At 32.6% G+C, this 27,644-nt stretch overlaps 1 protein-coding gene across 4 annotated transcripts in view; it reads left to right on the top strand.

The window, feature by feature from the left end:
* The window catches only part of LRP1B (LDL receptor related protein 1B), a 2,479,914-nt gene that overhangs the window by 2,159,781 nt on the left and 292,489 nt on the right, over positions 1-27,644 (top strand). For 3 of the 4 annotated variants that reach the window (XM_074215079.1, XM_074215078.1, XM_074215081.1), the window contains exons 60-61: positions 3,896-4,095; positions 26,848-27,036. In XM_074215079.1, the coding sequence (XP_074071180.1) occupies positions 3,896-4,095; positions 26,848-27,036 (389 nt within the window). The remainder of the gene's footprint in view (positions 1-3,895; positions 4,096-26,847; positions 27,037-27,644) is intronic. The other variant, XM_074215080.1, reaches the window with a different exon arrangement.

Genomic DNA, 27,644 nt, shown 5'->3' with positions numbered 1-27,644 from the left:
TACCTTTGCCAAGAAAACTCCAAAGTGGGTCAAGAAGAATCTGACATGACTGAACAACAATCAGAGCAGTAACAAGGAATGGTAACAGGTTGTACCCTCTAGAAAAGGAAACAAACAAAAGTGAGATAACCTCTTTCCCTCTCTCCTTATGTATATACATAAATATATGTAAACTTACACGTACATATATACATGTTATAGTAAAAGGATTATGAGATTTTCCTTTGAAAAACAAAAAAGGAAAGTATAAAAATAGAAACAAATAGAAGAAAATGATAATGTCAGTTATCAGACTTCTATTGCATCATAATGTCATAGCTAACCTCCATGTTTATTTAATGTTTAGAGTCATGAGCTAATTCTAAGCACTTTATTTTGGTTTTAGAAGTAGAATTCATTATCAAATACTAAATCATAATGAGTCAAACTCTATCCTTAATTAAACCCCTTAATACAAAACAAAAAAAACATAAATTTTGTACAGGGACTATCAACTTAGATTCCATCAACTATATGTCTGTCTGTATGTCTATTTATCTATCTATCTACCTACCTACCTGTCTATAAACACTGAAATATATGCATATATTTTGAGGACTGTATTCAATATAATTTGTTTTCTTTGTAATGCTTTAGAATCACTTTCTATTTTATTTTATGAATTTTGAAACATTATTCTGAGGAGTCCATAGACTTTATCATAGGTTTTGTTAAGAGGTCCATACATTATCAGTCTCTCTCTCTCTCTCTCTCTCTCTCTCTCTCTCTCTCTCTCTCTCTCTCTCTCCCCCCCCCCCAACACACACAGCCCTACCTTTTCAAGGATGGGTAAGGAAAGGACTGTATTCATTGTGGTTACAACTATATAGAAGGCAGCTAGGTGGTGCAGTGAATAGAGCACTGGCCCTGGAGTCAGGAAAACCTGAGTTCAAATCCAGCCTCAGACATTTCATAATTGCCTAGCTGTGTGACCTCGGGCAAGTCATTTAACCCCATTGCCTTAGATTTTAAGAAAAACTATATAATCGGACTGTAGACTGACCAAATATTTCTACTTTTAGCTAGTTATTTTGGTGTCATATAGACACATACTGAAAAGACTAATACTGTTTTTATCAAACATATAAGAAAACTGACCTTTTCATTCCTGTCCCAACTCTGACATTTACTCTGTGTTCTCCTTGATTGCTTTTCCCTAATGGCATAGGAGCTATTTGGGTATTTTGATTATGGAATTTATATGTTTAGAATAGGCAGTATGATAAAGTGTAAAGAGAACTTAATTTGGATTCAAAAACCTAGATTCATTTCTCAGCATGGTCACTTGCTATTTTAATGATATGTCAGTGATGTACACACTCTGTCAGGTCTGACTAACCTTAAAATAATTTAGAAACATAGAATTAGAGCTTTAGGAAGAGACCTGAAAGGTCAACCATTTCTTTCTTTGTTTCTTAGATTGTTTCTAAATACTTCCTTCCTTCCTTCCTTCCTTCCTTCCTTCCTCCTCCCTTCCTTCCTTCCTCCTTCCTCCTTCCTCCTTCCTTTATTCATTTACTGGTTTTTGCATGGAAATGGGGTTAAGTAACTTGCTCACAGTCACACAGGTAACTATTAAGTGTCTGAGGTTGAATTTGAACTCAGGTCCTCCTGACTATCCATTGTGCCACCTAACTGCCCACCTTTCTTCCTTTCTTCTGTTCATTCTTTCTTTCATCCTTTCTTATTTATTTATTTACAGTTGAGATAATTGAGATTCAGGGTTTTGAGTTCAGAATGAATGGTGAAAATATATTTGCTGTCTGAAAACTTACTTAAGTTAAATTCAGAGAATCTCATCACTGAATTGGCAACAATACCCAAAACATCAATATGAAGATATTAGCTCACAAAGTGATTATAATCTGTACCCCAGCCTTAATGAAATCACAGTCCTTGGTGCAAAATCCAAGGAAATTATTGACAACCCTTGAAGTTTATGATGGTACTGGTTTGTATCACAGCTTCCTATCTGAAAACTAGGGAATCACAGTCCTGCACTCAAGGATAGCTAAGATCAGAAAGGTAAACAGCTTATCAGTCTTCTGGTAATTTTTGTATTAGAGGTCTTAAAAAGACTGGAATTCTGACAAGTCTACATCAGTGAAAACAAAGCCCCAACCTTTTTTTTTTCTTTTCCTCATAAGAGATTACAGTACCTTGGCATACTCTATCTTCTATTGTTTATCATTATCTCTTTATGTATTTAATTATGCTTTTGTTTAATAATCTTATTTGGGACAGCAATCCTAGGAAATTGCTTTGAGTCCTCCACACTGCTTATCTCTACTGTAATTTTTTTTTTATTTGGGCAATCTCAAACTGGTCTGACTCAACTTTTCTGCTCTCTATTCTTTCCCTACTCTATCCCCTGCCTCCAGACAGAAATAAAAATGATGTTAAAAGCATGTTGATTCTGTGTTCAATATTTTTTTTCATTAAGGAAATCATCCTTAATGTATTTCTTTTCTCAGTATTTTTCTTTTTACTCTTTCAAGATCAGAATTAAATTAGAACCAAATAGACTTTTAAATCTTTAAGTTTAGACCTTTTCTACTTAGACTCTTCTGTTGATAGAACTTTTAAGAAACAATTTCTTTCCCTTTAATATGAATATTCAAAATAGATTGTTAAGGATGTTATAGATGGAATTTAACCTCATGAAATGATTTCCCCATATTTCCAGAGATGAAATCTGCTGAATTTGTAACTGCAAATGGTACAAGCTAAAGTACTTATTTTCAAGGAAGAGGAAGTGCTAGATTGTAATTGCATAGAAAATTTGATTAGGGTGAGAATTTTTTTTGACTATTGAGTTATACTTAAAAAAAAAAAAACTTATTGAAAAGCCAAAGCATCAGTTCTTCCCTTGCTGTATTCTGTAAGAGATATGAGAAAATAATTGTTTTCCATTCATTTTTTTAAATGTCAGATCAAGGTAACCACTTTGTTACTTATTTTGATGTAGGATAAAATCCTTTCAATTTGAACATTTATTAAGTACCTAATTTATGAAAGGTAATTTACTTGGTGATGGGAAAACAAAAGGAAAAATGGCCTTGTCTTAAAAGAGGTGATATTCTACAGAATAGAATGGTTAGATTTTTAACAGGCTGCTCTAAATGGGAAGAATCTTACTCTCTAAGAAAAGTTACAAAGCAACTGCATTTGGATTTAAAATCTTGATATGAATCCCAAGTGTTCTTACTAGTTGTGTAACCTTAGGCAAGTTGGATCGTCTTTTTTTTGAGGAAATCATCTCCAAAATGAAATAGTTGACCTCAATCACTAAGTCCACTAAATCCCTTCTATACTAAAAAGCTACATAATAAAGTGAAATGCACTTTCTTGTAATTAAATGGGAACATCTCCAAACTACATAGAAGTTTGAGAATAGAGGAACAGAACTTTTGTTTGTTTGAGTTGATCCAAAGTGTGATATGTATGCTCCAATATTATTTCTCCTTTCTTTGTAGTCTTTATCATCTACAAATTGGTTATCTTTAAGAAGGCAATATATTGAGAAAATATTTTTTTGCAATCACTTAGACATTTATATGAGTTTTTAATTAAGAAAAATGAGAAGTAAATAAATATGGCACATCAATATTACAGTAAAGTTCAAAGATATAGGAGAGGGAAGGAAAGCTCCTACTATATAGTGGGCACCAAGTAAAGCATTTTATAAATATTATCTCATTTGGTATAGGTGCCATCAAAGAATGTTTTTCAGGAACTGTCAGACTGAGATGTCAGAAAATTAATTTGAAAACCGCTTAGTAAAATAAGTGAAATTTGCTTGTGTGTTGATGCCTGAGCTTCTGTAAACAAAGAAGTCATTGATTTTCTTTCCTAGGTATTTGTACTGGATTGACTGCTGTGAATATCCTCACATTGGCCGAGTTGGGATGGATGGAACCAATCAGAGTGTTGTCATAGAAACAAAGATTTCTAGACCTATGGCACTCACAATAGATTATGTCAACAATAGACTGTATTGGGCTGATGAGAATCACATCGAATTTAGCAACATGGATGGCTCACATAGATACAAAGGTTGGTCCAGTCGCTCCAAGAATTTGCTATACTCTTGTGTTTACATCAAAGACATACCAAATCAGTTTTAGAGATATATTTTTAATATTATTGCTTTTTTTCAAAATATATTTAGAGTTATTATTCAATTTTAATGTAATATTATATTGATAAAATTAGAATTAGGAAAACATGGATTTATCTTGCAACCTAAGAGAAAATTTACAAGTATAAAATAGTTGTACTTTATTTTATCATTTTTCCCTTCAGTAGCTGCTATTCTGTTGTTTATATAATCACTGAATTTTTTCTTTCCAATTTATAACTACATATTCAATCAGTGAAATGAAACAGAAGAAAATATAGCTTTAAAGAAACAGCCACTATTGTAATCTAGTAGAATGTTTGTATTGTCCAAACAGGATCCACAAAAACTAATTCTTTACTAATAATATAATAGTATACCTAAAATGAATGAAAAGCAGTTTTTCTAAAGTAGAGAATTTCAAGGAAAAAATTTAGCATAAAAGAATAGAAAATGATAAAATCACTTTTAAAGTTTGCATATTTCATTATACTTACAACATTCTCTTTAATAATTGTGAGTAAACCACAAGATATATAAGGAATCATAATGTGAGGGTTGGGGCCAAGTGCAAAGAAGACAAGATAGAAAATAAAAGATATATTGGAATCAGTATAGTAGAACATAGGGAAGGAAAAAATAACTTAAATTGGAAATTTAGGAAATTATGAGTAACAAAAAAAGAGGAGAAATATATATGGAAAAACATAATATGTAATATTTAAAAATTCAAATGAAGCCTCAAGCTGCTTATAAGAAAAGACAGGAGAATGTTATTAAGTCTGAAGAACTTTATACTCTTAAGAAGATAGAGGTTTAGGTCCATTTTCTACTTCTTAACAGGTTTATGAGCCTGTCAAGTCATCTCTCTGGGTTTTACCTTCCTTCTTTCCTTTGAAGGAAGCAGCATGTGCACAGATAAAAATATATATATATATATATATATATATATATATATATATATAATATTCACAAAGTCAGCACTAAATAATTCAGGAAAAGTCTGCTAATAATTGGAAGAGGAGGTGGCTCAAGAAAAACAAAATATAGAAAGTAATACTTGACCTGAGCCTGTAAGGGGCTTAGTAATTTCAAGAGTTAGATGTGAAAAGGGAGGATGTTGCTCATATTGGGGATAGTCTGTACAAAATCTTAGAGGAATGAAATGAAATGCAACATAAAGCCTAACAAAAATAATTTCTCTGGAGAGTACTAAGGATGGGAGGGGGAAAGGATTACAACTCAATCTGAAATGCAAGTTGTTTCAAAAATTTTAGTGCAATTTAAACCAAGGATCACACTAAGACTATTTGAATGCCAGAGGTGATAAGGAGTCATTAAATCTTTAAGAAGTTGATGACACAATCAGACCTATCTTTTAACAATGTTATTTTGGAACTCTGTAGAGGATGGATTGAAGAAGACTGTTTTCACAGATAGTTCAAAAAAAAGGTACTTTATTAACGTAGTAGTCCCACTAAAAGATAATGAGGGCCTAAATATGGTGATAGCAATGAGTGAAAAGAAGGTGATAGATTTGAGAGATAGTGTAGTGTTGGAATTGAAAAGACCATGATCAAATATGAAGTGGCCAAGAAGGAAGTGTTGAAAATGATTCAGGGGTTAGAAATCTATGTGACTAGAAGGGTAGAAAATAAGGAAGTTAGGAAGTCTAGTGGAATTTCAGGAAAGACATCTTGAACAGAATGAATTTGGGATTCCCGTGGAAGATCCTAGAAGCCATATCTTTCAAGCATTTATTAACATAGGACCAGATATCACTGAAGGTAATGGTCAGACAGTAGATCTGGGAATCATAAACAAACTGATGATAGTAGATTCCAAAGAAACTGATGAGAAACTTTATTGAAAGTGTAAGATCCAACTTAGATTTGTGGGACATATCCACATGTAGGGCAAAGGGTATTAATGATAATCTTGAAAAGATGACAGAAAAGATTGGGTTAATGAGGAGATTTAAGGTATAAATGTTGAGAGGAATGATTATGGAATATATATATATATACATGTACATATATATGTGTGTGTATACATATATATATGTATATATGTATTTTATTGAATGATAAATATTTTACACATAGCAAACTACCTTCAGCATGCTGGTTCATTGGCACATAATTAGAATCTCTCTCATAAATTAACCATGTCCAAATCTAAGGTTGGGATGAGATGATCTTTAAGATCACATCTAATTTCATTATACTCACTTATAGACAACTCACTGTATTTTTATGTTAAGTTGTGTATAAATTATATCTCTAAAGGGTAAATTCATAGGAAATAATATCATGGGTATTCTTATGGTATATGCATTCAATGATTTTACACACACACACACACACACACACACACACACACACACATATATATATATATGCATGATTATATAAATACATATAATTTAGGGAGAGGTAAACTATGTAAATAAACACTTTTTTTTTTATTCCTCTATCACAACCTAAAGATATTGAAGAATTGGTATGCTTATTTAGGTTGCTCTTTCCAGACATTTTTTCTTATAGTATATAGGTATATCACAAAAGAGTAATGTATTAAGACACCATTGATCTCATAACAACTTAGGTAGAATTAGCTGTTAGATTTCTATAGTGTGAGGTTGTTTCACTCTAAGTTTTTATTTGGCTATAAAATAAGTTTTTTTTATAAGCCTTTATAGTGTAAAGTACATGAGAACCTTTATGGGGAAAGAGGAGTTTGGAGACCAGAAAAGAAAAATTTTGAAAGTCAGCAATTCTTGTAGGGGAATTAATTCATTCTCTCTCTCTCTCTCTCTCTCTCTCTCTCTCTCTCTCTCTCTCTCTCTCTCTCTCTCTCTCTCCCCCTCCCTCCCTCCCAAAATATATGTGTATACACATTCCTTATTTACATTTATACATACCTTTGATATATATGAGTAAGTACACACATGCACACACTTACACCCCCCTTCTTTTCTGACCATATATGCATTACAGTAGATTAGAAAATATTCACTAAATATACTAATCATGATGGCAATGTACATGGTAATATAATGTAGTTATACAAGCAACAACATTCCAGTTATGGAGATAAAGATGCTCATTAGTATGCAATTTGAGAGAGGATTATTTTTAAAAGATCACATTAAGATTTTAATTACACTAAAAGTAATGTTGACTAATTGAAATGGTACTTGGCATTCTGTACTTATAACTAAAAAATCAATAGCAGAATGTTCTACAATATTCTTATATGATTTAATTAAAACTTACATTATGCCCATCAGTATATTTTTCCTATCCTCTCATGAACCTGTCTTGATTCAGCATCTGTAGTAAAACAAAAGGTTGTTAAGAACATAATAATAAAAACTGAAAATCGTGGAATATCATGTAGTCTTTTAAATTTGTATGATCCATATTGTAACTGATTTTTCTATTGGCGAATATTTAAAGATATCTGAAAGGCAATATTTCATTAGTTAATTAGCAATCATGTCCTTTGAATTTTATTAAAATTACAACTGGATCATTGCTGATGTAACAGCCTCATGGCTTTGAGCATATATAACTGTTTAGCTAAGAGGTTTTTTTTTTTTGCTATTGCTGTTTCTCAGTTTTGTTTTATTTTTGGAGGAAGAAGCAATTGATCCAAATTTGAAATTTCATCAATGTAGTGAGCTAGAAAGAAAAATTTTACCACCAATGAAGATCATCATATCTTCTGCAACTCATAATCTTTGAACATTTTCCTAGACACTGAAAAATGAAGTGCCTTGGCAAGAGTTACCCAGCTAATATGTGTCAAATTTGAACTCAGGTCTTTCTCATTTTAAATCTAGTTCTCAATTCACTGTTGCCTTTAACATCTATGTTTTGTAACAGCTACACTATAAATAAAATCCACACTAAATTCCCCTAAGACAATACAACCTTGAAAAAGTAAGGGGTTTCATTGTTAAATACCCCCAAAATGGATGGATTACAGGGATATCAAGTAAGTTGTTATCTCAGTTAACCTTTCTTTTGTTTCCCTGAAATCCAAATATTCATATCACACTCCATTTTCTTTTTATTCCTCAGCAATATCTAAAACAATTCAGTCCTGACTCTCTGTGATTTGTAGTCATCTCTTTTGTAATCCTGAATTCTCAGAAAGAAGTTCAAATTCTCAAGAGAATATAAGCCATCTGATCTTTTAAAACAGTACATGTAAACTTGTTTTGGAGAAATTTCTAAGGGTTTAATCAACCAATCAATAAAAATTTATTAAGTACCTACTGCGTACTGTTGGAGATACAATACAGAAAAAGACAAAACAATTTGTACTCTCAAGGAACTGCATTTTAATGGAGAAGAGACCACACACACACACACACACACACACACACACACACACGGCATAAGTTTTAAGAAAATAATGACAAATATACAAAGTAAGTAGAAGATGGAACACAAATGAAATGAAGAATAGAGAAAATGTCATTTTGACTTAATTTTAAGATTTGGGAATGAGGTGGAGGTGGAAGATGTCCAATGAGGTTGAAAAAAAAAAGCTGAGGCTGGACTGAGAAAGGTATTAAAAATTAAAGGAGTCTATATTTTATCCTGGGAACAATAATAATCCACTAGAGTTTATTGAGTAAAGGAGTAAGTGACAAGATCATGTCTAGACTTAGACAAAATCACTTTGGCAGCAATGTGATGGATGACCAAAAGTAGGGAAAGACTTAAGAGAGAAAAACCTTTTAGGAGACTGTAGCAGTAATACAGGCTTGTATTACTTAGCATAATGGGAAACACTTTAGTATGTTGCTCCTTCTGTATCTGAGATTTCACTAATTCTCATATTAATGATTCCAGTGAAAATCGTCTTCCATTCCCTCATTCTGTTTTATATGATCTATGGAGCAGTCTGCCCAATGTATACACACATATATTTATACATATGTGCATATGTATACATATAGGTATATAGATATGTACAAATGGAAATTGTACAGATTCTAATAGACAATGTGGGCTATCCATTGTTACATCTCCTATTTAACCAATCAATGGTAGTAGGTTTCTAGATCCATCTTGAGGATCATTCATACAACCACAGCACAGTCTGAATAATAGCACTAAATCCACATGTGGTGTTGGTAGGATTATTTTTCTCTATGTGGGTGACTAAATTGTGTGCTTAAGTTGAATGATGTTGAGGGAGTTCATTTTTTTTGTGGGGGACATTAAATGCAATGGAATAGAGATAGAAAATGGATCACCAATGTGGAACAGAGAAAATGTCATTTTTAAAAATCTAATTGCTTAGCATGGGAGGGAGGTATTAAATAACCATTGGAAAAGTAGAAATATCATAAAAGTCTGATGGGTTCAATAAGACAACTTGAAGAGAAATTGTGTTTTTAAAAGTTTTTCTTGTTTTTCCTAATTGAACCTTATTTTCAAACTTATTTAGCATTATCTGATCCTATTCTATCTAGACTGAATGTTAAATTTGTAGGTGCCTAATATAACTTTCATCTGCAAAGGTTATTATTATTTCATTCCTTTTAAAATATATATTTATTATCATATTTCCAGGTGTGGGAGCACCAGAGTAGCTATCACCTTACTCTTGGGTCTTCAAAGATGTTCTTTTATAATTACCTCCTAAATCTTCTATTTAAAATAGTTCAAGTTCTTGGGTTCAAGTCTTGCCTCTGAAACATATTGACTGTATGACCTTAAGCAACATATGTTTGCTTCAGTCTTCCTAAATATCAAATGAAGATATTAACATCATCTACCTCACAGAGTTTGAGGATTAATTAAGTTAATATTTATAAAACTTTTGTCATAGTACCTGGTACCTAGCAGATGTTACATAAATGCTTATTTACTTCTTCTCCAGTCAGTATTCTAGAACACTGTACTGTCATCAAAGATTACAATATACAAAAAATTCCAGTTTTTATCCTTAGAGAGAGTTTTATCATCTGAGAATTCCCTATATCAAAGAAATCACAAGTCATCCTCTTTTCTCTTCCCTTATCCAAGAATCTCTGGTCATATCTCTTGCCTTCCTCTTTAAGAAAGACCTTTCCCTCTCTAGCTTCTTTGATCCTCAGCAAATGCTTCCTGAGTTCCTATGCTTTAATGCCTATATTCCAAAGACTATGTGGTCTAGGCTACAAATATAGCTTTCATTAAATTCTTCCTCTCAGGTGAATGCTTTCTCTCAAGATATGCTATTTTCCAGTCCAAACCTATCCCTAGATCTTTCTTCCAAGGTCTTTCTAAATCTGTTTAATGGAAGAGCTGAGATAGCAAAGCATGCCTTAGGGGCAATGAATAATGAATATACATTCCTGGCCCAGTTTTGAGGAAGTTGTTGATTCAGTCTTTACTTCCCCACCCCAACCACTAGACAACTCCACCTCAGAGAAGGTGGATTCTTTGAGAGCAGGATCTAATTGCTTATGTCTGCCTTTCTTTGTGTATTCATCACTCAGCCAAGTGCTTGACATAAAAGAGGCATTTATTTAAATTCTGACTAATGATATTCACAATTAATTTTTTTCAAAATTCTTTAAAACATACAGCAAATAGCATAGTGTCACATTTGTGATGTTTGTTCCTTCTCATTAAAAATATTATGAGAGTAGGCAGTAGAAGTATCATTATCTCCAATTTATAAATGTATGAATTGAAGGTAAAAGATATTGTGTGATGATTTCATTGCACCAAAGAACTGTCATTTGAAAGGGACCTCAGAATGCATCTACTCTTTATTTAAAAGATCTCTGGTGAAGAAAGTCCTTACCTCCCAAAGCCAGCCCATTCATTACATCTTTGGGCATCTCTGAGTATTTCACTGATGTTCTTTACATTAAGCTGAATCTGCCTCTGAAATGTGTACCTGCTGATACTAGTTTGGACATCTGGGACCAAGTAAAGAATATCTAATTCCAAGCAGAGAATGTTTAATTTCTCTTCCATGAGACAACCCTCAAATATTTGAAGACTACAAGAATTTACTTTAAGTCTTCTCTCAATGATGCTCCCCACTTAAAAAGTCAACATGTGGCACCAAAGCAACTCTGCATATAATCACCACATTCTTAAGGACAATTCCTTGAAATTCTTCTTCAGCCTCCCTATGTGTTTTTAGATAGAGATTGTTAACTTCTTACCTTCTACATGAACAGCACAGGAAAGAGAATTTATTTGGTAATATTTCACCCATGCATTCCAAGATGTCCAATCCCAAATGGATCTCAACCCAGAGTTCTCATATTTTATGAAACTAAGAGTGAATCTGTTAAAATATTTACAGTAGTAACATTTTCTAATCTTTCTGATCTCTCCAGTGAGTGAGAAGAACAGGAGTTAGACATATTCAGACTCAGATCACATGCACACACATGTACACATATACACATACATATGTGTGTTTCCATTTTGAAAAAAATCAGTTAATTCAGTCAAATAAAAATTATCAGTTCAGTACAATAATATTAATTAATTTATCTTAAAAACTGATTTGATCAGCTGCTAGAATGTCCCCAAAGTATATCCCCTTAACTTTTATATTTTATGTAGTAAGATAATTAAAGGTGGCAGAAAACTTATTTTTCAGAATCATGGTCACACAAACTGGAGAAAGGAGAGTATGAATTACCGATATCTTTTTGGACCTAAAAAGAAAAGAAAAAATAAAATGTGCTTAATAATGTTCATTCAAGATGTTTAAAATTTTGCTTTTAATTTTTGGAAGTAATTTAAGAATCAAAAAACAGAAAGGGGATAATGAGAAGTGTTGTGGCATAGAAAAACATAAATCTTTCCCAGAAAGACTAATGGAAAATTCATTAAGTGACTTATAAAGTATTTGCCAATATCTGAATTCAAGTCAGTAATTACTTGGTAGTTACTAATGAGCTCCTAATTGTAATCAATGACTTTCCCACCATGCCTCAAACTCTTCAGAGACAAGGAAGGAGAATTTGAAAAGGAGATGGGGATAGAAATCTCTTCAATTGCCATCTCTATAGAGAGGAATCAGTCTTCCTTCTTGGACTGTCTCTATAATGGGAGGATATTAAGCTATAAGGAGAAGATGTAAAGTTATAATCTGAGAGCATTAGTTTTGAATCTCGACCCCACTAATTAGGCAAGTGTATGACTTTGAGTCAGCTACCTAACATGCTTCTATGGAAAGGTGACCAGATTTGGAACTAAAAGCCTAGGATTTTAAAGCCTAACTCTGCCACCGGTTATCTTTTTGACCTTGAACATGTTGACCTCTTTCACAAATAGAAGTCAAAGTGCCAGTTTTTATTCTTAAAATAGTTCTCTTGGTGTGATAATTTTACTTATAGCCATAACATATGGCCAAGAAAAAATTAAACTGACTAAATAGACCAGGATGATAAAAATGCCATAATTACTTTGAAAGGAAACTTAACCTGTCAAGATAGACAGCTGGGGAATAATGTCTACTTAAGTGAATACATAGTGATTTAATGGTACAGGTAGATGTTATGTTTACTTGTTCCAATATTGAGTAAATCACAGACCTATAGTAAGATCTTTAAATCTTATTCAATAATGTATGCTACAAGGTTCCTAAAAGTTAAATGTGTGGAGAGTGAACAACAAACATAAAGAATCCCTGAAGTATCTAGGACTTTAAATATTTCCCAAGATTTTATCTACATTGAAAAGGTTTGCTATAACCCCTCTTTAGTACAGCACTAATGTCTGACATCAGCTCATACTGAATGTTTCTGTGTTTGCTTTTTTATGTTAATGAAAAGGAATTTGACTGTGAGGAAATTCCATTAAATTAATAGGCACCAACTACCAATAACTCAAACAGGAAATTTAGACAATAACTTTTTTCACCTTATCCTTTGGTCATATCATTGTGATTTCAATGTCAGGGTAATAAAGTAGGTGTGGCTAAATGCTACACAAAGGTAAAAAATAACAGGAAATATAGAAAGTTAGGAGAGGGGGAAAAAAGTTTTGTACTTTTACTTGCCATGTTTAGTCTTTTCAGTATATTCCTTTTTATATTACTGAGTGGTTTAACCTTGCATAGTATCATTTGGTTATGCAGATATCTTTAGTCAATCTACTGGAAAGAATATATGCTTATAACTGGTAATTTTCCTGAACATTAATAGCTAGGTCAGAATTCTAAACTATAGATTATCTCTGAACTGTCACTTTGGTGACAAGTATTTTTAAATGTCATGTGACATAGTTATGTCCATGACTTTTCTTCATTTAGGGATTAATGTTCATAAGGATTAGTGTTCATGTAGCTCTGGTGTATGGAAATGTTAACAATGTATTGAAGTTCCACTGCCTATTTATTGTGCTAAGAAGCCATTGTATATAGCCAGGGGCAGTTGAGTATTTAGATTTATAAATACAAATCTTAACCCAAGCCGTGATAGCCTAATTAATGTTGAAAAAAAGAATCCAGATCTCAGCATGCCACTGGTAAAAAGGCATAAAACACTTTTAAATGGTCTTGTTCTGAGGAGAAGAAACACTGAGAAAGAAAAAAGGGATTGTTTTGCATTTATGAATCCTGATAAATCAATAGCTGCCAGTGGTTAGGTCTTCAGAAAGCCTAAATATTCAGAGGCTCACCAAGAGGATAAGAGGGCAGGTAACAAAACAAAACAAAACAAAATATTATTTTTGTATTCTAGATGTATTCTGAGCTAAAACATTGTTAAAATCTTTTTCTTCTTCCTTCCCTCTTTTTTCTCCCTTCCTTGCTTCTTGTCTTCCTATCTTCCTGTCTGTCTGCCCCTCTTTTTCCTTCCCATTTCAATCTCTATTTATTTATTGTTCTTTGAGTGTGGTTATCTATATTCCTATGCAAATAGTAGACTTCATGGACTATTTTATAACAATGCTGTTGATGTTCTGTTGTTTACTATATCATAAAAGTTAATGAGAAGAAGCAAAAGACAATTCAGTTACTATAGAAATGTTCCTGAACCAGTAAAATAAATTGAAATTAACTGCCATTTCTGAAGTCTGTTACCTGCAGTTTCAATCATGCCTTACTGATGTCCTTTGAAATGAAAATGCTATATTAAATGATATACATGTTAGAAAAGATTAATATTTGATTTTTAATACCTTGTATGCTATAATATTTTTTAGTGGGAGACTGAATTATGATATAACATTTTTTTCTAACTGAACATAGCCATGCTTTCCAATCATTTCAAACTTCCAAAAGAAAAAATAACAATTAAAAATTTATCTGCAGTTAATCCCTTAACCATATCATAAATAAGGAATACATTCTTATAATTTTTATATACTTAACTTATTGTTCCAAAAGTTAATTGTTTTATAAGAGGGCCAGTACAATGGAAAAAATATTGTACTTAGAATTAGAAAATATGACCCCCAATATTTGTCTTACCATTTTTGAGATCTATGACATTGGGCAAGTCTTTTAATCTTTCTTGGAATTACTTTATTTGTATTATGAGTATGAAACTTGTTGGTTCAAAATGCATAATCTATGTGAAAGTATTTTAAACTTTAAAGTATACAAAGGCAGGCTATTAATAATTTAAAGATCTGCCTCCAAAAAGACTGGTTATACATGAAAATGAATCTGAATTTCAGAATAGGTTATAATTTAACAATCTTAAAATTTTATACTAGGCAATCGGGTTTAAAAATATTCACTTGTGCTAATAGGCCTAATCAAAACAAAAGATAATCCTAACAAAACAAAATTCTAAATGTTGCAAAAAACCCCACTGTTTATTAACAAATATATAACACACATCTTACTTCCTCTGTTGGCTAGTTGCTCCATTGTTAAGGTAACAGTTTATAGCCACTAGATTTTAAGATGGCCACCTTTAATTTTTATATTCTGTTTCATGAATCCTCACATTGATCGGCAGGATGCTTTATCCAGTTGTTAAATCTTGGAAGGGAGGCATTTTGCCTTCTTTTATGAATGTCATAAAAAGACTGAGAAGAAAAGTTGAATTGTAATAAAAAATAATAACTCCAGAATGCAGTGATTACAGATTGGGGAGTGGTAGGAGGAATGGACTGAAGGCTAGCATAGTATTTCCAGGATAATTTCAACTTCCTAAGTAATGTCTTTAATCTGAGGTCCTCCTGCACCCTGAAGCAACAATAAGTGTATTTTACTATCAGACATAAAGTGCATTTTGAAAACTGTTGCACATTAGGGTTCATTACTTTAAATTGTAGGATATTAGTGGTGGACAGATAGCCTTCAGGAAAGATGTTGGATGTGTTTATCTATAAAAATCAGTAATGATTATAGTATAAATGCTCTTGTGCATATCATATAGGATATCGTTAAGATGAGCATTTAGTCATTCATTATCATTAAGGTCTCAAAAATTGGATATTTTGGGGGGAACAAGGTTCTTTATATGAAAAATCAGATTCATTTTTAAAAATTCAATCAAATTAGTGGAAAATGTATCAGCCACCAGTGCCATTAACCACTTTGCTGTTGTGTTTTATGTGTTAAAAAAATAGATTTTAGTTCTTTCATCTAAGTGGCATTTACTGATTTATTATCATTTGGTAAAAGATTACATTCTCATAAGGCTTTGCAGATTTTCATGAATACAAGTCATAGATAGAACTTGAAATTATATATTGCAGATATAATACTTTGAAGATTAATGAATAATTGGAAAATAAATTATATAAATATTAAAAAAGAGAAAGAACTAGGCAATTATGCACAAGGAGTTAATCTGTTGTTTTAATAGAACAAAAATTCACTATGTAAATATTTTTCTTTTTGATACCCAGTATTTAGCACCATATTTCATAGTTAAGGTGCTTAACAATTTTTTAAAATAAAAAAATTTTATAGGAATTATCCCTTTTGATTTTTTGATTATCATTCTTAAAGTTCCTCTACCTTTACCTACCTGTCTACTCCCCATCATTCCCTTCATTTCTATCCTTTCTCTTTCCTTTCAAAAGTTTGCAAAGTATATATATATTTCCCTTTTATTTACTCAACAATTATGAATCACTCACTGTCTAAAGTAAGGGTTCTTAACCATGGGATCTATGAATTTTTTTAATGTTTTGACCTTGTAATGTATTTTATTTTATTTTATTCATTTGAAAACATTATTTTGTATAGATATTCATAGGCTTCACTAGACTAGCCAAGGAGTACACATCACAAAAAAAGTTAGGAATTCCTGCCCTAAAACATGATTTCACATTTAATCTCCTCATTTTTAATCTCCTTGGCAATCTGCATATTTTTTAATAGTTTTCCCTACTTATTTCTATCTGGATCTCTCCCTTTTCATTTCTTTTTTTTTTTTTGAGAAGCTAACCTCCATTTTTTTAAAAAATCATTCTTTTCTCACTCTTTAGATGGGACAGATAAAATTAAGAGTTAGATCAATCAAATCTTACATAATTGTACTACTCCCACTTTTCTAAAGGAGAATCCACTCTTTACTTGAATTAAGAGAAATGAAACAATAGGAAGATGTGTTTTGGTTCATCATCTCTCAGAACAGCCATTGCCTCTCTATTCTTTATTCTCTGGAACTAAAAAGAAAATAGATTCACCTAATCTTTTGGCTATACCGATGTCTTAATTTATATACTTAGTCAATAATCATTTATTAAGCATCTACTGCATATTGAACATTGTGCCGATTGCTGGGTGATACAAAAAAAAGGTAAAAATTAGGAACTCACAGTTTAATATGATTGACAGCATACAATAAAGCTATGTAAAAACAAGCTATATATAGGATATAGTGGAGCAATCTCCTAGGGTTGTTGTGAGGATCAAATGGAAGTTTTAAAAACTGCTTGGAAAGTTTTATATCATTGCATAAATGCTAGTTATTATTATTAGTAATAGCATTTTATACTTTTTTAAGTATTAGTATTTTCCATAGCATCATAATTTCTAATATTTAAAGTTGAAAGAGAACTTAGAAGTCCTTGGGCTGAACCCTCTCATTTTACAGATAAGGAAGCTGAGTTGTAGAAAGTTTATTTTTACTTGTGAAACAAGATGGTAGTTACATACATATCAGTTGGAGAGAAGTTTGTAGGATTTAGAGCTAGAAAGGCCCTTAGAAATCATCTAGAACAACTTCCACATTTCACAGATGGGGAAACCATGGCTACAAGAATGGAAGTGACTTTTGAAGATTAAAGGCCAAAGCCAGATGTTGAATCCAGTATACCACTCCACACTGGCTCAAGTGATTGACCCAAGATTACACTGGGAATTCTTTTGTTGTTGCTGTTGTTTGATTTTTTGATTGTTTTTCTTTTCTTAATGATTTTTTATTTTATTTTATTTTATTTTTTCAATTACATGTTATTCAATCACATGTTCATTTGTAAGACACATAGTTTTCTTCCACCCTCCCTTCCCATCGCCCTCCCCTCAGCAGCATATAGTCCAGTGAACATTGTACAGGTATGTACATTTGTTTAACATGTTTTCATGATAGTCATTTTTTAAATTGGTCATTCTTTTTTTGGGGGGGGGATTCTTTTTTTTTTTTTTTTTTTTTGTTTTTGCAAGGCAAACAGGGTTAAGTGGCTTGCCCAAGGCCACACAGCTAGGGAATTATTAAGTGTCTGAGACCGGGAGACCAGATTTGAACCCAGCTACTCCTGACTCCAGGGCCGGTGCTTTATCCACTACAGCACCTAGCCTCCCCAGGGGGGCATTCTTAAAGCAAAATAAAAACCCAGGTTTTCTGATAACTAGTTCAACAATGCTTATGTTTGACCAGTTGGTATTTTGAAGGCTTTGAAACATCCATTTTAAATCTTCCTCTAATGCAGATTGCCTCTGAATTTTCTGAGACAGAGAGAGAATGAGAGACAGGGAGAGGGAGAGAGGGAGGCAGAGAGAGAGACAGAGACAGAGACAGACAGAGACAGAGACAGAGAGAGGGAGAGGGAGAGGGAGAGAGGGAGAGGGAAAATGCCGGTCTACTTGAAGAGTCCGTACTCAGCATCCTTGTGCAATAATTGCATCAATACAACAACTATACATGATCATCAGGATTCACCACTCATCACTCCTGCTACATCTAGAGCAAGTGAGACCAGAGCCCTTAAGATGAGAAAATGGAAAAGATATTCTTTTTCATTTTTTCCTGATTCTTTTTTTTTAGTTTTTTTTGCAAGGCAATGGGGTTAAGTGGCTTGCCCAAGGTCACATGGATAGGTTATTATTATGTGTCTGAGGCTGGATTTGAACTCAGGTACTCCTGACTCCAGGGCCGGTGCTCTATCCACTGTGCCACCTAGCCACCCCCATTTGTCCTGATTCTTAACACCAAATAAAGTTTCAGTGTTTGTGTGTGCACGTGCGCGTGTGTGTGTGTGTGTGTGTGTGTTAGCTTGGTCTAAACACAGATGATAGGATTAGGCCTAAACATGAGTTTTAGTTTAGAATTAAATAGAAAGTTAGACTAAAACAGAATTCTAGTAATTATCTCAGTTCCCAGTCTCATAAGAATCTCATGTATCTCTTAGTGATAAGAACTATGACCCACTTCTTATAGATGGAAGAAAGAGACTAACAAAGACAATTTGCATGAGGAGAAAGGGAAAGGTGTGGGGCCAAAGAATGATAGGAAGATTTCTAGTATACCAGAACAAGGGGAGTTACAGAAAACTGGTGAAAAGGGGTAAACAGGGAAGTTTCACTCCATCTTAGAGCCCAGTAGGTGAGGAATCCTGAAAGAAGGCCTAGGGATGGTTGAGGTTATGATAGTATCAAAAAGACCCTCAATAAGATATTATTATGCAAAAAAGTTTATTAAGCATTTAATATATTGAGCCACTCTGCTAAGCTTCCAACTCCTCATCACAAGAAATAACTTTCTCACAGAGAATGTGAGGGACTTGAAACCCTTTCTCAGGGATAAGAGGGCAAATGTCTCAGAAGGATGTGTCACATGAGTTAATCAAAAAAGTCCTGTCAGTTGAAAGTTCTTAATTAGATTTTAGATTTCTGTATTCCATAAATAAGACCTAAAGAAGCCTGGAAACATAAAGGCCTGGAAAATAAAAACTCTGACAAGTCAAATCCATGACAAGAGAAGTGGAGTTAAGATTGTATAAAAGCCATGAAGAAGTTAGGGAGGAAGAAATTCAGAGGGAAGTATAAGTGTCTTGCTATTGGTACTGACAATCAAGATTAAATGCTAAATAATTTTGAAACATACAGCATTTCCTTTTTTCCTTGTTATTGTACTTTCCCCACACCTACCTAAGAAATCCTCTTTAAAACACTCAACAAGAATTTGCTTTGGAGATTATGGAATAAGACAAAGAATTTGAAAAAGAGGAAAAAGAAATCCTTATCATTTTCCTATCTCAGGTCTTTTAGTAATTATAGAAATCCATAGAGCTACAGGAAGTGGTGATGTCACAAATCCAAAAGATTGATGCTGCTTAACTATGTTGAGGGAGCTGACATTCAAGTGAAATATCTTTAGAGTGGAATCCTAAGTGGACTCAGTCACCAATCTCACATTATAACTCTAACACTTTTGTCACCAATCATAACAAAAGGTTTAATGTACTTTGTTAAATCTAAAGGAAGTCAGTTTGGTTTTTTTTTGATAGAAACACTTCGATTTTGTAATGATTACTGAATCAGTTCAATATTAAAATCAAATATTGGGGACTAGACAAATCATATTTTTGTCATTATAGAAAAAAAAAAACCTGATCTGCTTTCTGTACTTAAATGGAATTGAAACTCATCAATAATAAATACTTGTTGAGGATCTAGTATGTAATGCATTATGCTAGACACTAGCAATTAGAAAATAAATACAGTACATTGTTCTTGCCCTTAAGGAGCATATGATCTGTTTGAAGAAAAAAATGCCTGTCTCTTAACAATAGGAATTATGGATAAATAAAAGTTATTGATGTAAACCAAAAGAACAAAGGATTTCTAAGCAGCGAGAAATAGAATTGGGTATTATGTGTAGTGATTGCTTATAAAAATTTATAATTGAAGACTTCATACAAGATTTGGGCTATGAACTGGTCTTTGAGGAATGAGTTAGAACATATGTAGGGTATAATCTGAGTAAATGACAGAATAAGTAGATGTAAGAAAAACTAGCCTTGTTCAGGAATCAATATGTAAACAGACCTAATTTTATGGTATCAATGAGAAATAAATTTGAAAAGAGATCTTGGATCCAGGATTGCTAATGCCAAATTATTGAATTAATGAATGAAACAGCATTTATGATGTGCTTATCATAGGCAAAGTGCTATGTTGAGAACTGGGGATACAAATCAAAAAGTGAGACTATCTCAGCCTTCATTCTATTAGCATAAGACCCATGTGGAGGAATCTTGATCAGAGAAAAATGTATATGGGAAATCACAGGGATGTAGAGTTGATCAGTTGAAAAGTCAATTGACAAGTCTTTTTTAAAAGAAAACTGTAATAATGATTTGATTCGTGAATCTGAAACAAGAGGAGGACAATGTTCATGGGGTACATTGTGTGGTAGCAGAAAAGATAAAAATAAGCTCAGGGTGGATTAGTAGATGGATATTTTATTTTTGAGTTAGTGGACTTATATTTTATTTTGTCTGTATTAGGGAGTGTTTTAAAATTTTTGAACAGTACAGAGGCATTTAAGTGTTTCATGAAGATTAATTGGGCATCATAGGTAGCAAAAGACTAGGAAGAAACAGAGGGGCCAAATGCAATGAGTATATTTTAAAATCACAGCTCTGTAGGTGAAGGTCATGAGTAGAATAAATTGCATTAGGAATTAAAAGGAAGAAACATTTGAAAAAGGAAGAAATAACTAAATTATGGGGGGGGGGGGAAATGGCATGTAATTGAGTTCCAGGTCAAAACTTGAAAGCTTTTTTAAAAGTTCACTTGAAAAAATCATGATGTAACTTCAGAGTAGTTAATTAATGATTTATATCATTTTTATCTTAAAAAGTTTCTTCCCTCTTTCTACAACTCAATTCATAATTGTATCTTTGATAGAGAAAAAAAGCATTTAAAGAATTAAACATTCTCAGAAACTAAAATTCAAAACAACAATAATGACAAGGGAGTGGAAAAAAAATCCCTAGAATCCCAATTTTAGGGTTTGTTCTTTCATAACTGGTAAAACTTTTAATTTAAGATTTTTTAAAGACTTAGAATTTAGCTCATGAAAATATCTCAAAAGCTTCTATGATTATGTTAATGAATCTCCAGAGAGAGCTGGATATAGAATAATTGTCTGAAAGGATATGTGAGGCCTTAAAATAGATAAGGGAGAAAGCTTAAAGGAAAAAAATACTGAGGACATAAATCTAAACTGCAAAACTACTGGGCAAAAGTTCATTATTGCCTATAGGCAAGAAGTATAATTGTCTGTCTGTCAAATATGTATGAAATTTTTAACTCAACAATCACTAATTATTAAGATTTGGCCAATTTTCTTATAGTGTACTCAAATTAGATTAGCCTAAAATACAAAATTTTAATAACATAAACAAGAAACATGCTTTGATGCTATGACAGACATTGATCAAAAACTGAATTATCAAATGTATTAATAATTGAGGATCTCTGCTACTGATGAATCATTTGTGACCAAAGTGTAATCTCAGTTGTCTTCTTTTTTATTTATTGTAATTCCTTAGTGCCCTAGTCAGCACAAGGCTATGGTTTTCATGAGAGGAAAACATTCCCCCCACCAAAGATTATGTTTTTGAATTGGGTCTCATATCACATTTCTTTCTCCTGACAGTATTAGTCCCCAAACAAGTAGGTGTAAAGTGGCAAGAGCAGTCTCCTGGAGTATTGGAATCTCTACAATAAATACCTCCAGTTTACAAAATAAAGATTACTAAATTATATCTAATCAGAATTAGGAACTTTTAAAATTAGACCTTAAACATAATGAACTTTACCTTCTCCACGTGTCCCACTCCAAGTATTTGTGGATTTCCTGATTGCTGTTTTTTTTTACTGGATGTAGAAATTCTTCCAATTATTTTTCACAGTTCTTTATTTATTACTCAGCTTATGCTCCAGATTTTACTTTTGTAAAGCAGAGACATCATGTTTTTTGTAGTTACTCTGTCTTATTTTTCTGAGATTCACTATAATTCAACATTTGTGAGGTCTCTTGATTTTCACTGCACATCTCCCACTCAAACTCTCACTTTCCTTATGTGTTTCTTTTTGCCGCCTCCCACTGCCTAACAAATTAATTTTTTTCAACATAATTGCCCAAACTCTAACTTTTCATACTGTTACATTTCATTAGAAATAGAAGCTCTTTTCCCATGGATCTTTTTCAGCAATTCCCAAAGGCAAAAGTCACACTTGTCATACTCTATATCAGACTGTTTTCTTGCACATTGGTCTCCCAAAGAGAGATCCTGGTGTACAAGCACATGATTTTTTGGCTCAAGATAATTTCTGATTAATTTTCAGCATCCTTGGGGTGGTTTCTGCTATAGATAGAATTCATGTATGGTAGATGGGAGAATACATAATCATGCGGCATTATTTATAATAATTATTTAACAATTACTTCACAGACTCTTGAATAGATAGACCACATCCATTGTGGGAATTGGCAATCTAGATAGAGATAAACAAAAAATGAAGCATGCAGTGATTTTTTAAAAAACTGACTTGAGCTCAAGCCAAAATGAAAATCAACTACTAATTAAATTCCATACAACACCTTGGCTACTGCTCTTGCTTAAGTTTATATATTGTTTGATATACCTAACCTTTAGATATCCACTTGCAGTGGTTCTTAACACAAATTTGCACCAGATTTTTGTCTTTCTCCCAGAAGAAATTATTTTCTGGGTAGTATTTATATTTGCTGCCATTGAAAAAAAGTCAGAATTTGTAGAAAATGGAAAATGAGATGGGAAACTAAAAGTTTGAAAAATTGCTCAAGGCAAGCCAGGTCTTCATTATCAACATAAAACACTTAATAGCAATTTAATTCATTCCTTTCATTGTTTTTGAAGACATCTAGGATCTGTCTTTGTTTTAAGTTCCTGAGGATCCTAAGTTTATTTTGACTAAATAATTCCAGTGAGTTTCTTACATGAGAAGCAGGATTGTGGAATTGAAAGGAGAAAGAAAAAAAAAAACAAATGAGCATACAAATTATTAACGTGATTGTTGGCAGTTATACTTATTTTCCATATAACTTTGGAAAGCTATTGAATGGGAAAGTCTTTTTCTCTCTGAAAAAGGAATTCTAATGCTTATCATTTCCCAGAGATAATGAATTTATTTCATAGGATCAACGACCTAGAGGGAATTTTAGTTTTTCTTCTCATTTCATAGCTGAATAAAATGAAACCCCCCCCAAAGTCAAGTGATTTATTTAAAACTGCATGATTAGTAAATATCAGATCTGTGATTCTGCCTTATATCTCATGACACCAAGATGGTTTCCACTGACAATTGTGAGAAAAGCAATGCTTCAAGTAGTTCATCAATGTGTGCTATCATCACTATTCTTACTCCTATGGCCTAGAGATAACATTAGCATTAGAGATAACATCCTTGTCTGATATCTATCTCTAAAGGGTATATAGGATGTATTGTTGTGTTCCTTCTTTTGAAAACCATTTACTAAATGTCCAATATGAGGAAAACTTTATACTAAATAACAGGAAAGACAGGAATAATTAAGATATGAAAGCCCTTGTGGTGCTTTCAGTATATCAGGGCAAAAAGGAAATATGCAACCCCGCCCCCAGAAAATACCATACAACAAATATATGATGGTGCAGACAAGAATGTAATCAGAGCACTAAAACAGATAAATAGATTCCAGTCTGGAGAAAGGAAAGATTAAATTTATCTAAAGGGGAAGACTTCATGAAAGAGATGGGCATTAGACCAGGGTAGATCAGATTTGAGAAGTTTTAGAACAAGCTGTCAGGTGGAAAGCATCCCATGCACAGTGAATGATCTAATATAAGGTGGAAATAGGAAAATATTTTCCATATAGGCTGGTTTTATGTGAGTTAGTCATTTCAATTGTGTATGACTCTTCGTGTCTCTATTTGAGTTTTTCATGACAAAGAACCTGGAATGCTATTTCCTTCTCCATCTTACTTTACACTTGAGGAAACTGAGACAAATAGGATGAAATGACTAACAGCGTCATACTGTTAGTAGGTATCTGAAGTCATATATGAACTCTGGTCTTCCTGACTCCAGACTTGTTGCTACATCCACTGTGCCACCTGACTTGTAGGAGCTTAGATCAGTTCAAAAACTTTGAAATAAGGATGGAGAAATGGGGAGTGTACAGCAGGTTGTAGAGGAAATTGCATACAAGCTAAGCAGTTTAAACTTTATTAATTATCCTAAATAATGACTCTGATATTTGTTAAGTAGTAAGGTACAATTTCTTACCAAATTAGTTAATTTTCATTATTGATAGTTTGGTCTTTGTCATAATTTCATACTACTACCTAATATAAATCCTTGCAATTCTTTCTCATTTTGTATGGAAATAAACCCATTTCCCAATATGAGGTGGTTATTAACTTGATTGTACAATCGAAAGGAATAGATGACATGAAAACTGACTGTCTTAAGCCTGGAACAGTGTATGGAGGGTCAGACTTAGTGATGGAAAGCGATTCGTTTAGGACCTGCCTGTGACATGCAATAGCTGTATAACTATGAGCTAGAATTTTCAGCACCATGGACCATTTTTTATGACTATAAATTCCAAATGAATTATAAATGTTGATCTTCCTCAATGGTGAGTTTATATGCTTTGTTCCAATTTCTACATATGAAACCATACCCCAAAATCCCCCAGAGCAAAATCAAAGAACCCATTTACAAAATACTACCTACTTCTAGTCTTAGGTCATTCCAGAGATCTGAGATTCCTTTCAATCCATAATCCCAACAACGTTCCTATTTTTTTTAATACAGATATAATGTTTGCACATAGTGTTTGCATTATGATACATTCTATTACTAGACTTACACTTAGGGTTATTCAAAGTATAAAACCTAGAAGTTTCTCTATCTTTTTTGAATCCCAAAAATGTACACTACCTGTAATATTCCTTCTACTCCCCACCCCTGTGAAGTCTGATTGGCCCAGCATGATTAATGATAACCATAAGCTACCTACCACAAATTCTCTAATCAGCCCTAACTCATCTGAATGAAAACCATAAATCAGCAGATTTGTAAATGCCTAGTTCTCAGTTGACAATGTAAATTCTCTGAGTAATTTTCCCCCCAAAGGCTGGAAGACTCCCTTGCAATCATGGCTTATATATGAAATTTTGACAGTTCTTAAGTCATTATAGAGTGAAGAATATGCCACTACTTTATTGAACAGTCATTAAAATATAAATAATGGAAAGCATGAACATTTCTGAAATAAGAATTTTTTTTTCCTCACCAGATACATTATTTTAAAACTGTACTTACCTTTGGTTCACTATTCAAACATATTTTCTTTTGCTTATTTCAACAATTGATTCATATGCATGTAAATTTCTGGTTAAAAGTTGAGTTTATCATAAATTTAGTATTTCTTTTCTGAATTATAATTCCCTAAAGGAAGATTAAATAAAGACCCACCACAATTTGAATAGTATTAAATTTGATTACTGTGATCTTTTACAAGAAGCAAAATTTATTCACTTTTTCTTAAAATTTAATTTAAAAAGAAAAAACTACTTAAAATATCTATGCTATATTGAGACCCTTAATCTTCCCCATCCCATCCCAGAAGTATTTTGCTGGTTTTAAGATCTTTAGAAACTAAAAAGGAAATTTCAAATACAAAGCTTTTATTTAAAATGATTTTCATAAATTCTTTTCTTCTAAGTCTAAGAATTCTTTGAGTGTAATTTTCTTTCCCAATAGGATTTAAAGACTCATTTCTTTGGATCTATTCTTAATCTCTCTATATGCTTACCCTGTTCACAGGAATGTAATGAACACAATTATAATTGTCATCCAAGAAAATTCATTTTACTCTAGGTAATACACAACTAGAGACCTGATATTGTGGTATTTATTATAAAATGATATGGGTTTTTTTTGTTGCTTTTTTTGAAGTTCATTTTACAAAAATAATTTATGAAAAATTATAATTAATTGATACAATGGCATCAGTCCTTGTATCTTGCAAGGTATAGTTGACTAAAAGTCAAGTAGGTGTTCCACTCTTGACAGTTTAAATTTTAAAATGTAAAAAATCCCTATTATGACTTTTATCCCAGAGTTTATTTTAGTTGCATGTATAAGTAGACAGTATATGTAATGCTAACAATTCCTTTTAAGTGTTGTTTAGTATACAGAAGCTTAACTTAGCATAAATACAAAGTTAACTCTTAAAAAGAATTCATTCATTTTCTTCCTAGTAGTTGGATCAGCTATGTCTAGGCAAACAGAGACCATGTGCCCAAACCTGCATTCTCTTAACTAGTAATAAAGAACCCTCCTGGCTTGACAGGTTGTCATGGCAATTATTCACATGAAGTTATGTAGCAGTTGTATCTGTCAGCCCATGCTCTATTGAATATTTTAACTGGCAGTCTTCCAAAACTGAACATTAATCTTACCATCTCCTATTACAGTCCCTAATCAAGATATTCCAGGGGTGATTGCACTAACATTGTTTGAAGACTACATCTACTGGACTGACGGGAAAACCAAGTCACTCAGCCGTGCCCATAAAACCTCGGGAGCAGACAGACTATCCCTGATTAACTCATGGCATACCATAACAGATATCCAGGTGTATCATTCTTATAGACAACCTGATGGTAATTATTCTTTCCATGCTTTCCATAAATTCATCAACACTTTCCACTCACATCTCATTTCTGATTCTGCCAAAGGTTAAGTATGAAGTTTTTAGCAATGATTACCATAGTTTCCATTATTTAGAGCTTTTACGAGTGAATTCAGCTTGTATTAAGTGAGATTATTAGGAAATCCTCTGAAGAAATTAATGATGTTTCAAATACCTATTGGATTGTTAAAATGATATTATTCTAAAAGTCAAGCCAGCCAAAGGAAATGAGAATATATCTCAGAAGTTCAATTATTCTGACAAATGAGAGAGTTTTCATTATCTTCTGAATTAATGGTATTTAAGCAACTCTGAACCTAACTTAATCAAAGTCAACTATGTTTAGCTAGTATTTGTTATATGGCCTAGACACTGGCCTAGACACTGGGAATTCACACATGCATATATATATACACATATTCCTGAAACAGTACCTCAAGGAGATTGCATTCTATTAGGGAATATGAATGATCACATATTGACTTAATCTTATGATAATCATTGACCTTTAGTAGCCATTATAAAGAGATACTACTTAGAAAAATTAGCTATTCATCTACATAGGAAAATTAGCTAAAA

This window comes from Macrotis lagotis, chromosome 1 (assembly GCF_037893015.1).
Source record: "Macrotis lagotis isolate mMagLag1 chromosome 1, bilby.v1.9.chrom.fasta, whole genome shotgun sequence".
Classification (NCBI taxonomy): Eukaryota; Metazoa; Chordata; class Mammalia; order Peramelemorphia; family Peramelidae; genus Macrotis; species Macrotis lagotis.
The sequence above is the reverse complement of the archived record's forward strand: the minus strand, read 5'-3'. Positions and strand labels throughout refer to the sequence as shown.